General features: G+C 42.6%; 1 protein-coding gene across 1 annotated transcript; it reads right to left on the bottom strand.

The window, feature by feature from the left end:
* Positions 1-5,033: 5,033 nt before the first annotated feature.
* LOC119802230 (transmembrane protein 184C-like) lies at positions 5,034-6,260 on the bottom strand. Its single transcript, XM_038313180.1, is given in 4 exon segments — positions 5,034-5,588; positions 5,591-6,024; positions 6,027-6,195; positions 6,198-6,260. Coding segments are annotated over 4 exon segments (1,221 nt in total).
* Between the last annotated feature and the right edge of the window lie 5,546 nt (positions 6,261-11,806).

Below are 11,806 nucleotides of genomic sequence, written 5' to 3'. Positions count from 1 at the left end.
AAGCCACATGGTGGAAGATAAGAAAATAATCCAGAAAATGATTCTCTGACCTCCACACATGGACTGTGACTTGCCATCAAGCCTTATGAATGAAGGAGCCCTGCATGCATGGATAATGCTCCTCCCAGAAGACTAAGTTGACTAACAAAGACCCCATGGCTGTGAGATAGTTCCCTCTGAGCTGTGAAGTAAGGGGGGCTCCAGTCAAACATTGTAACCTGATGCCAATGTCCTCATTTACACATGAGAATTAGATTGTAGAGCTATATCCCAAACTATACTTGGAATATAGGACATTTAGAAGCCATGTTGTATCCACACTGGCTAGCTTTCGCCGTACTAGAAGCTTCTATGCAAACTACTGGATGAGGAAAGTTGGCAATGATTCTACCCATCTGTAAGGCCCTGCATGTTACAACTTGCCTGGCAAGATAGTCTCTTGTGTGATAGTGTGTTGACTATTATAGGAACAATAAACTTTGTGATTTGATTTTAGGTTTACCACACAGTAGGAAACTCTTGGCTGGTTCTGTAACCCTGGTTCAGAACCCAGTGACTGAGACTAGGGTGATGTAATATGGAAATCTCTCTGATTCTAGAGACTGAAAACTTTGCTGGACATCACAGCCAAACAGAAGACTCTCCCACATCACTACTCAAACTGATTGTTTAGCCCACTTTTAAGAGAACAACATAACAATTACCACTACTTTCCTTGGTCTTCCTACATAGCCACCTTTTATAAACTGAACTAATACTTAAGAGTAATCTTAAATTATGTTCTCTTCTGTGCTCCCTGATCCAGAACAAATGTGTATCATTTGAATAAAATAGCAAACATAAAGGTTGAAAACACTCTTAAATGAGTATCCAGCAAAGCAGTTGAACACAGCAGTGTTACTGGGCAAACATGGTGTTTGTAATGTTTTTTGTTGTCTGGGTGAGTTGGGGTCAGTTGTAGTCATTACCTTAATCCCTTAGAAGACTCCATGAATGATTTCTATAAAGTATCCCACTCCATCCCCACGTGATTCTCATGGGGAAATTCAACAAAAGAGAGAACAACCAAAGGGGCAGGCATACACATTCACACACAGGGACAGATGTAGAGACAGACAGACATAGGGACAGGCACAGACTCTGACACAAAAACAGACTTCTTCGGAAAGGCATAGATTCAGATTCATGCAACAGACAGAGAAGGGAAGACAGGAAACGTGTAGAAAATTCAAACCTGGAAATGACTCCCAATGGCAGTGCTTTTATTTCTTTCCTTAATGCCACACTGATGCAGTATGGGTGACTCTCAGTTAATCACTGATGTGCTGAATGCACACAATAGGCCCTCTGTTGTTGTTTTGTTAAAGCTGCCTTCTAAGTACTCTTGCTGACACCTATACATTTGAGCAACTGTGATCCCTAATGAGAGAGGCTTCTTTAGGCAGTGGGCTGTGGTGAATGCAGACTCACACCTGGCCAAAGTTTAGAGAATGCACAACTGTGAAGTTCTCAGACCTCAGCAGGACATGTGAACCACAACACCCTCCAGGGCTCAGGGATGACTTTGGAGGAGAGAGGCAGAGGATGTAGATGGGTTCTGTGAAGTGGTGTCCAGGACACGATGATCATCATACACAGGAAGGGGCTCCACGGTCCCACCCTCAGTGAGGGACTTTGCCCAGTTAATGTGTGCTGGGGCATGGGATGTCATAAAAATGAAAGGAAAAGGAAATACAGGTAAGCAGCCACACCTTACCTCTGTGGATGTTAAGGCCAATAGAGCAGTTTGGGTGATGTTTTCACTCATGTGAGAGCAGTTTAAGTATGAAAACCTCAACAAGGCTGGTTTGTGACTTGGAAAGTCCACTAAAATTTATTGATGCTTGTTATTGAACTCCAGTCCCCAAAACTGCAATGGCAGGCCCAGATAGCCAGAAATTGGCTCAACCTGGACTTTCAGAGGATTTCTGGAGGGTAGATAAAGGCCAACATTCCTTAAAAACTTGTGAAGCTAGTTCCTCTACCCAAAGATGTCGTTTCTCATTTCTCTGATCACTGACAGTAGGAAAACTGGCTATCTGTGGTGTCTATTACCACAGTAAGGTACAGACTAGACTCGCCTCTAGACTTCTTCAGCAGCACAAGTACCTGCTGTGCCTGTCAAAGTCCATGCTGGTGTTGTAGGTCTTCTACCCTCCTCTCCTACCCTAAACTCCCTTTAGTTCAGAAGCATCCCTCCCCCAGGTTCTCATTCTCTTTCTAAACCTATATCTCTGTCTCCTCCTGTCTCTATGTTCCTCTCCCTCTCTCTGTGTCTCCTCCTCTGTCTGTCTCCCTCTGCCTCTCTGCTCTGTTTCTGCTTCATTCATAGTCAGGAGCAGTTGGCTATGTTCAACCAACATCTCTTTCTGCTCTGGTGATTCGATGTGCCTCTATCCGTTCTATCTCTGATAGCTATAACAGAACATTGTTCTTTAAACACATCACCAAAAGGTCATGTCATCAGTTTGTACAATACCAAGAAACAGTTTAAAATATTTTCATAACACATTTTAATGGAAAACTATTATAAACTTATATGCAGAATTCAATATACACTGTGTCAAATTTCAGAGAAATATTTAACATTAAATTTTTTATATTTTGTAAAATATTCCTGACAGATTGTTACTTGATATCAGTATCTCCTCATAGGTGCTTCAGCAGCAACCAAAAAGAAAAGCAAGAATTATCAGTAGTATCAAGAACATCATTGGTGGCATCGTCAGGACGAGCAGTAACAGAGGCATCATCAGTAGAATCTTATGCACTGTCATGTCACAATGAATATCTTTGTCTTTGAGAAGTGCTGAGAATGTGGAATGTCCATTGGTTTTATTTTCAGATGTTGCTTTTTAAGGGGTGTTTGGTTCTAAAATGATGCTATCCATAAAAGTCACAGTGTATGGACACAGAAAAATAGAAACTAATGCCTAACAGTTACATTTCTCTGCTTAGCCATTTAGAAGACACAAGTTTCACATTAGGAGTGAAAATTATTTCCTCATTCCAGCATAGGAGACAACTGTGAACCTACCAACTTTACTTGATCAGTTTGGTTGGACTAAACTGATTTTGTTACTTTTATGTGATATATTTTCAATATGATTGGAAAACATGAGCATTTTTTCTAGTTTTAGGCAATGTCTAAAGAGTCCTATACACAGCACAAATTTATCATATATATTACTGACAAAGAGAATTGGATTTCTAGTACAATAATCTTCATTTATTTTAAATCATTGCTATAATCTAACTTACCTTGTTAAGCTCATTGTAATTTTAACTGCACAGCACTTGCTAAATTATGTCATATACCCATGCCATCACCAAGGCCAAGAATTTCAGAAACCATATTGAAGTTGTTAGCATGAGCAGTGACATGATTGTTGCCCAAAGTGGAAGAGACTTTGAGGGAGCATTCATTGTACAGCAGGTGTAGTCAGCTGGAATGCAGCATGAACGCGTACATTAGCGTTCTGAGGAGTATCCAAAGCGTCACCTGGGACACAAACAAGAGCAGATTCCTGATCAGTAGTGAATCTGCCTTACTTGTGTTCTCTTCTAAGCAAATTTCCAAAACAGGGTCAGCATTTTGCAAAGGGTCCATGGTGTCACCATTGTGGTTACCAGGAGCAGGCTCAGGGTCAGCATGTGGGCTCCCCCTTGCATGCCCAGTGTGAGCACCTAAAGAACGTGTGTGAACCAGAGTGCTGTTCTGAATTGTAATTTTCTCAGATGTCTGAAAAGCATCGCCTCTGTCACTTGCACGTGAACATGATGTTAAGTCACTGTGGGCGGTAGGCTGGGGCACAATGTCATGTTTATAAGGTATACAAAGAAAACCTTCTGCCTTCTTTTCTTCAGCCTTCAAGGAAACTTTGAGATGTTAGTTTTGATTAAAACTTTCACTGATTTTTATTTGTTTTAGAACTTATCTGTTGATGCTTTGGTCTTGAGTTATAGTCCCCAAATGTTTGTTCGTTCAGGGTAATTTTATCACTCTAGCCACTGATATCCTGTAACTTCTGCTTCCTTTCTGTTTGAGTCAAAGCCAGAGCCTGAGAATCTTAAAGGGGGACCTGCTCAGCCCTATGCCTTCTTTTCAACTGCTCTTTGCTACCTGACATTGTCATCCTCTCTATAATAATGGGAAGATGTAAAAAGAAAAGGATACAATGTGTCCTCTCCTGTCTTTATGACCGGGATTTTACATTCCAGCCAGATTAGTTGAATGTGACAATCAGGGGCCTCTCTCTTCTGCACCACACTAATGCTTTCCCCATGGTTTTCACAATTGCCCATTAGGTTCCTGGGATAACAGAACAGTGAGGGTGACTTTTGAAATGCGTGAATAAAGTGTGCCACTACCCACAGCAGAGGGGAACAGTGGAGCTGAAGTAAGGGTTCTGGGAGATGCCTTCCAAATTCTTACTCCCTAGCAGTGACTGTTCTTATACATGGCTGATGGATGCAATGGTCTGTTCCAGCATCTGTGTGGCTGATGGATGTAATGGTCTGTTCCAGCATCTCTGTGGCTGATGGATGTTTGCTAATCGCCTGTTCCAGCATCTCTGTGGCAGGTTAAATGAGACCAGACTCATGGGCTCATGTATTTGAATGCTTGGTCTCCAGGTAGTGGAACTACTTGAGGGAGCATAAGGAAGTGTGGTTTTGTTGGAGGAGTTGTGTGGCCTTGGGTTTCAGAAGATTGGTACCATTTCCAGTGAGCTCTCGGTTTCTTATATGAGTTAAATGTAGCTCTCAGCTGGGGCTACAGCACCATGCCTTCCTGCCTGAACCATGGTGCTGATGAGGTTGTATGTATCCCGTTTGAACCACAGGCCCCATTCCGAACAAACCCTTCCTTCTAGAAGTTGCCTTGGGCATGGTGTTTTATTACAGAAATAGAAAATAACATAACCAGCATCCAATCACAGTCTGAGTGACACGGACGGAGCCTGAAGGCCTCACTTGATGTGCTGAAGGGGTGTTTAATAGTGGATTATGTCAAAAGTGATCGTATGTGCAAAGCCCTGATACTGGCCGTGGAGTGAACCTGGAGAACCTGCATCGCGTGGCGATGAGGAGAGCAGACTTGGGTGTTCAGTATGCTCTGGGTCTTCGGGAAAACATTTTTTGGGGGGATAACCTCGCATTGTTCTCCCGACACGTCGCACTTGCTCACAAATATCATTTTTAATGTCTGACAAATCCCACATGGCGAGGAAGGAGTAGAAGCACGAGCCTTTCTCTGCATCTTGCACGTACGGTTTATAGGAGAAGGAGTAATGATGGGCAATGGCCGCGAAGAACTTCTCCAGGCAGATGATGAAATCCTGCAGGCCTGTGGCCACAGCTTCGGCACTTTGCCATTCCCAGGTGCACTTTTTGGAAATAACGCCAACCTTAACCAACAAAGCAATAAGCATTGCTTGCCAGAATGAGACAAAGACTACCAGTTTGACACAAAGAAATTTGCCAACAGGTTTTATAGGGCTGAGCTCTTCTTTCAGAACATTGTAAAACAGCCAGAGGCAGCACACTACACTGCAAACAATTTTGACAGGTTATTTAATATAATCAAGTAAGTCCAAGCGTTGGAGAAACTAAAGTTCCCTTCACCGTAGACACCACCAATCTCACATATCAACGCTGTCACAGTGGTGATCGGTTTGACCACAGAGTACTGCAACACTCCTAGTTTGCACCGAAAAAGCAGTATTTCTCCCATAGCCCAGGGTGGACAGCAGCACAGAGGACAGAGAAGCTGTTGCTGATCTTTAGCTTCCAGGTGGAGTATCACATTGGGGAATCGGATTGCTAGGTAGTTATTAAGGAATATCATGAAGTTATAAATGACATAAGCTTCGTAGCACTCCCTCAAGGTGTCCACGTAGATGGCAATTTGGGGAAATTTCAAAGCCAACCAGCTATCCATACTGTATATTGGGACCATCCAAAGAATCCTTATAATAGGTTTCAGAAATGCACTAAGTGCTGCAGAATCCCCCAGAGGGACACAGGGATTGTCAGCAGCAGAAAGATACCAGCAATAAGCCATGCTTCAGTGTGTATTCCAACCTTTAGTTTCTGAAGTTCCCAAACACCGAAGGGAACCGAAACGAGGATGGAAATTACGTAAATAAGTACGAGCGAGCAGGGGTCAGTCGGATCCATTGCCTCCACTTGTTCCAATTACAGGCGCAGGGCGTTTTCATAAACAAATTCGATTTGAACAACTCAAAAACCTAACGAAGCCGAGATTTTGGCTTCTTTTCTTCGTTTTTTCCCTTCTCTGGCTCTCTGCAGGGGAAAATTTGGCAGCCACTGGCACAGCGTCCTCAGGTCGTGCTGTGGTTGCCGCTGCCGCAGCGGCGGCCGCTCGGGATGCTCGCTGCATCCTTGCCGGCTAACCGGCATGCACCCGGTCCTCCGCGGCACAGTTGCCCATCCCCTGGGGGTCGCCTAAAGTCTTGGCGGCCCCGAAGACAGCCGGGGTGACCTGGGGGGGGGTCCCACCTGCAGCTGGAAGCCAGCGACTCCCTCCCCCCTGCTCTGGCAGGCGAGTCTCCAACAAAATTCTTAAGAAAATAAATTTCACAAAAAAAGAATTTTACCTTAATAGCAGAGGTACTGCCCTTGTCCTCTGTTTTAGATGCAGGAACATCAAGTATTTCGGAGAGCAGTGATGGGTGAGTTTGGTCCTTAGAGAAACCCCATTGAAAGATTTGTTACCTGTATACTAAGCGACAGTTTTGCATTTATGTAATTCAACATTGATCGCTGTCTTAAGGATTTTGTTGATTTTGGAGTTTCAACTTATCTCAATCTATGTAACACTCAGTGAAGACTCACTAGTAGTTCTATTTAAAAGTAAAAATTTAAAAAGCCAGTGGTTCAAGAGATAAGTAAATAAGAATGTTCGCTACCCACAACATTTAAATCCTCAGCATCGAGATAAAAAACTGGACATGGACATGTGCACATGTAGTCCCAGTACTGTGGGTGGAAGAGACAGGCTACCATTAGGGCTTGTTGGCTGCCAGAGCAGCTCCAGGGTCAGTCAGAGATCTTATGTCAAGTGGATTAAGTTAGAAATGATACAAGACACCAATTTCCTCCTCTTTCCTTCATGTCTGCACAGAGAAATATGCAAAGCACAGAGAAATATGTAAAATAAACACAGGTACTCACATGCAAACACACACACACATATCCAAACACACAAGATGGGGAAATAGTGGTTTTTCCACTAACTTTGTTCTGATGGTTGCAGTAACTGATTGTTTTGTGCTCTAAACACTTAGTGCTCCTATTTCCTTTCTTCCCCTAACCCTAAAACATGACCTGTTTTCTGTAAATAAGCTTTTTAGGCATTTTATTTAGTCTCACACTCTCTCCCAAGAAGTGTCTTTGGGAAAACATAAAATATACTCTATGTCTAAGCATTAAGCTGCCAACAATCTCAGAAGTCACCATATTTTGGTGCCTTGAAGCTGTATTTTGATAGTCTGTCCACAAGTTTATGATGAAACTCCTTATACTCAAGGGCATTTCTGAGTCATTTTATAGGACACTGGAGAGCAACATTGTCCCCTTTGTTTTTCTAGCTTCTACCTACCTTGGGGTTCACCACAGCTGTGGAACTCATTGAAGGGGCTATTAACCTGCTGAACAGAAGCATGTCTACAAGGCCATTCTGAGATGATCCTCAGCAAAGCCTGGGAGAGTCTTGAACCTTGCCATTTTGCTCACATTCTTCCCAGCAGACAACTCGCCCCAAACATACTAGTAAACAGGATTAATGGCCTGAAAACTAATATTTTACATATATGTGCATGGTATGTTATGTGCAGTGTATTTGTATGTATGTGTGATTTCAGACCTGCCAGTGAGTAGGTGTGGTGACTGGATTACAGACCAAGGGGTTGACCCTCACCTTCAGTCTTAGATTTATGACTGGGTCTCTCGCTCTTGAATGCAAGTCCCAGGCCAGCATTCCAGGAAGCAATCCTGTCTCCACTTGCAATCTCACCATAAGCTCCCCGGGATTCTAGAATCACACAAGACCAGCAGGCCTCATGTGGACCCTGGGCATCCATCTCCCATTCTCTATATGCACAGCCAGCACTTTATCCGCTGAATCATCTCCACAGACATGGAGTGCTCCCAGCATTTCACAGTGTATCAGAGGCATAATCAGTCATTTAACACTATGTGCTCCACAGATTAGCAAATAATCAAGAAGCTGAAATTGTCTTCCACTTAGGAAAATATGGTGGCAGCTTCTGAACTTTATATTCTCTAGACACACAGTGTATTTAAAATCCAGACATTCTTACCTGAGTGAGATCTTGTCTTTAATTCCTCCATTCCCTGCAGAGTAGAAAGGCAAAATATGTTATGAGCAACTGTAGAAAATGGGCGCTGAATGCCGATGCTAATATTTCACTAATATATACTTTGAATCTGGAGAGCCTTTAAAGTGGATACTGATTTATAGACAATAAATACAAGGAAAACTCTTAATTGACACTTCTTTGTTTTAAATACAGAGACAAATTTATCAAAAGTTACTACTCATAATAAATTGGTGTACAAAACACCTATGACCATGAGCAGGTACTAAATTTACACACAGAAAAGCCCTGTCTCCAAAAACCAAAATAAACAAACAACCAAAAAAAGAAATGACACATTCATTCATTTTTTAACCTTTTATCTATTTATTAAAAATTTCTACCTCCTCCCCCTCCCATTTCGCTCCTACTCCCCCACACTCCTCTTCCCCCCTCCAGGGCTAAGAGAAGTCAGGGTGCTCTGCCCTGTGGGAAGCCCAAGGTCCTCCCCCCTCCATCCAGGTCTAGGAAGGTGTGCATCCAAACAGACTAGGCTCCCAAAAAGCCAGTACATGCAATAGAATCAAATCCCAGTGCCATTATCATTGGCTTCTCAGTCAGCCCTCATTGTCAGCCACATTCAGAGAGTCCGGTTTGATCACATGCTCATTCAGTTCTAGTCCAGCTGGCCTTGGTGAGCTCCCATTAGATCAGCCCCACCGCCTCCGTGGATGGACGCATCCCTCCCGGTCCTGACTTCCTTGTTCATGTTCTCCCTCCTTCTGCTCTTCATCTGGGCCTTGGGAGCTCAGTTCAGTGCTCCAGTGCGGGTCTCTGTCTCTATCTTCATCCATCACCGGATGAAGGTTCTATGGTGAGAGAAAGTTAGTGCCTTCCTAGCATGCCCCATGACTCAGGAAGGCATGTGACCTACCAACTAGTTGGCTGGGATTGTGGCTCAGTGGTAAAGCCTCTGCTTATCATGCCGGAGCCATCAGTTGGTTCTCACCACCACAAATGTCAAGAACAACACCCTTCATAATAAAGGGGACACAAAGCTGCCCCCATTGCAGTAATATTGACTCCCTTCATCTTACTTCTTGAGGGAGGAAGGTTTTGGATTCACTACCTAGTGTGGTTGCCAATGGAAACTTAGGTATAAGAGGCACTGTGATGACAGTTGCTGAATTTAAAAACTCTGTGGTGTTCCTGCCACTGCCACAGCGTCTGTCCAGACTCAATGGAGAAGCAGCTAATTCTTTGAAATACAGAACGATGTCATTTTTTAAACTCTTTTTGTTCTAATTTTTTCTTGTTGAGTCCTGCTTTGCAGCATGGAAATGATGAACCCCCTTACCCTGTTCTAGTAACAAAAACTAAAGGGAAAAGCACTAAAGGTGGAGGTGGTGGGTAGGGTACTTGCCTAGAATGCTCCCAAGGCATTGTGTTCAACCTATAACACCTCAGAAACCAAAAGAACAAGAAGGGAAGAAGAAAAGAAAGGGAGGAAGGAAGGAAGGAAGGAAGGAAGGAAGGAAGGAAGGAAGGAAGAGAGGGAGGGAGAAAGGAAGGGAGGAAGAAAGGAAGGTAGGTAGGAAGAAAGGAAAAAAGAGAAAAGGAAAACATGTTAGGATTGATAAGTTTTCCTAAAATCAAAATATTTACTATGGAACAAAACTGTCACCCTAAAATGGGAGGTTTCTAAAGAAAACAGTTATAGAGTATGACAAAACTGTCAAAAATGAGAAATTGCAGTCATTTAAGAGGTCAGAATATTTTATTACATCATAAGGTAAGATGGTAATTAATGAAAGTGACTGCTTATTGAAGTTTGTTTGTGACATAATTACAGTTTAGTGGCACTGAGCTGTGTAAAGGTATGCAGTACAAAATGCAAGGCATTTGTCGTAAAAACTCAAGGAGAATCTGTTTCTCACAATCCTCTTTGCTGCTGTGTGACTATGAAGGACGTGTGTGGTGTAAAGGTGTTTTCTTATTTATTCAAAGGCAGTACAGATATCAGCATTAAAACAAAATAAGCAATGTTTGGACAATATATTTTCACACTTGAAAGTGCTTAGAAATAATTTCTTAATTCATTCAGGCTTTCCAGAATATTTGAAAACAACAGAACTGCATTCATACTTGATTTCCTTACCTCCTTCTTGTGGATCTAAAATCTTTTCTCTTCCTTCTTTTCTTCAGGGAAGGTAGGAGGAGATGGGGTAATTCTTACCTTTGTTGAAGCTGACGCACCTTTTTGTTGTCTGTTCTGGCTCTTTCGCAGCTGTTCCGTCACTGTGACCTATGTTCAAAAGTGACCATCATTTAAGGATTCTTATAAAAACACTTAGCATGTTTTCTAACTTCTTTTTTCTTGAGTCCCGAGTATATCTTACATTAGATATTTACAAATATTGTTTTTTGAAACAGGATCTCATTACACAGTCCAGCTGACTTTAAACCCACTGTATGCATTGTGTTGATCTTGAAATCAAAGAGCTCTTTCTGCCTCCTGGCTCCCAAGCCCTGGGATTAAAGGCATGGGAAAGAGGGCCAGCCAAGTAACTCTAAATTCAATCTTCAGCAGTTGATTATGCTTAATTACTGCTGTCCTTTTCAACTTTCCTCGTGGAGAAGAATCAGAAAATTTACCTCGTATTTAAACAACACACACACACACACACACACACACACACACACACACACACACACATCGTAGTGCTTTGTCCATATGATTTGCTTTGCATGCTCCAGTGACCTTGTATTTATATGCCCGTGGAGTCAGTGCTCCTGTTCCGATCATCTGCCCACATCCCTATGACCCCACAGTCCTATCGCTGCCATGAACTTTGGAGGCCTTTCTTTGAGTGCTATGCTCTCACTGGTCAGTATATGAGGAACTTTTTTTTTTTTTTTTTTTTTTTTTTTTTTTTTTGCTTCTAAGCAATCCTCTGCCTGTATTCTCAGAAGCCATGACGTTTGTGGTATCTTCAAATAGTTTTAACAGTTCATTCATGTGTGGATGGTGAAACCACTGCCTGGTTAATTCTTTGTTCAGTAAACCTCTTTGTGTCATCCTGAGTCTTTATAACTCACAATCAGCTTCAAAACTCAAGGAAAGCAACGCTCTTTTTGTAGGTATGTCCTTCCTAGGTCACAGCTAAGACTGCTCTACTTCAGGGCCTATTGACAGTATACGCTAGCCCAGCAGCTTTATTTTTCTGGTTTCTGCTTTGGCTGTCATCACTGTCTTGGAACTTGTCCTGGGGACTTTTCACCTGCAGTGTGAACTTTGTCCAAAATAGCACCGCTGCTGAAGTGATCTCCAGCAAACTGTAGGAAAACCTTCAACCTTGACCACTGTGTTCAATGCCTTTTAGCAGATAACGATCCCCAGTCTTTTTAGATCAAGGATCTAAACT

The sequence above is a fragment of the Arvicola amphibius genome, chromosome 15 (genome assembly GCF_903992535.2).
Source record: "Arvicola amphibius chromosome 15, mArvAmp1.2, whole genome shotgun sequence".
Classification (NCBI taxonomy): Eukaryota; Metazoa; Chordata; class Mammalia; order Rodentia; family Cricetidae; genus Arvicola; species Arvicola amphibius.
This window is presented reverse-complemented; position numbering and strand designations above follow the sequence as displayed.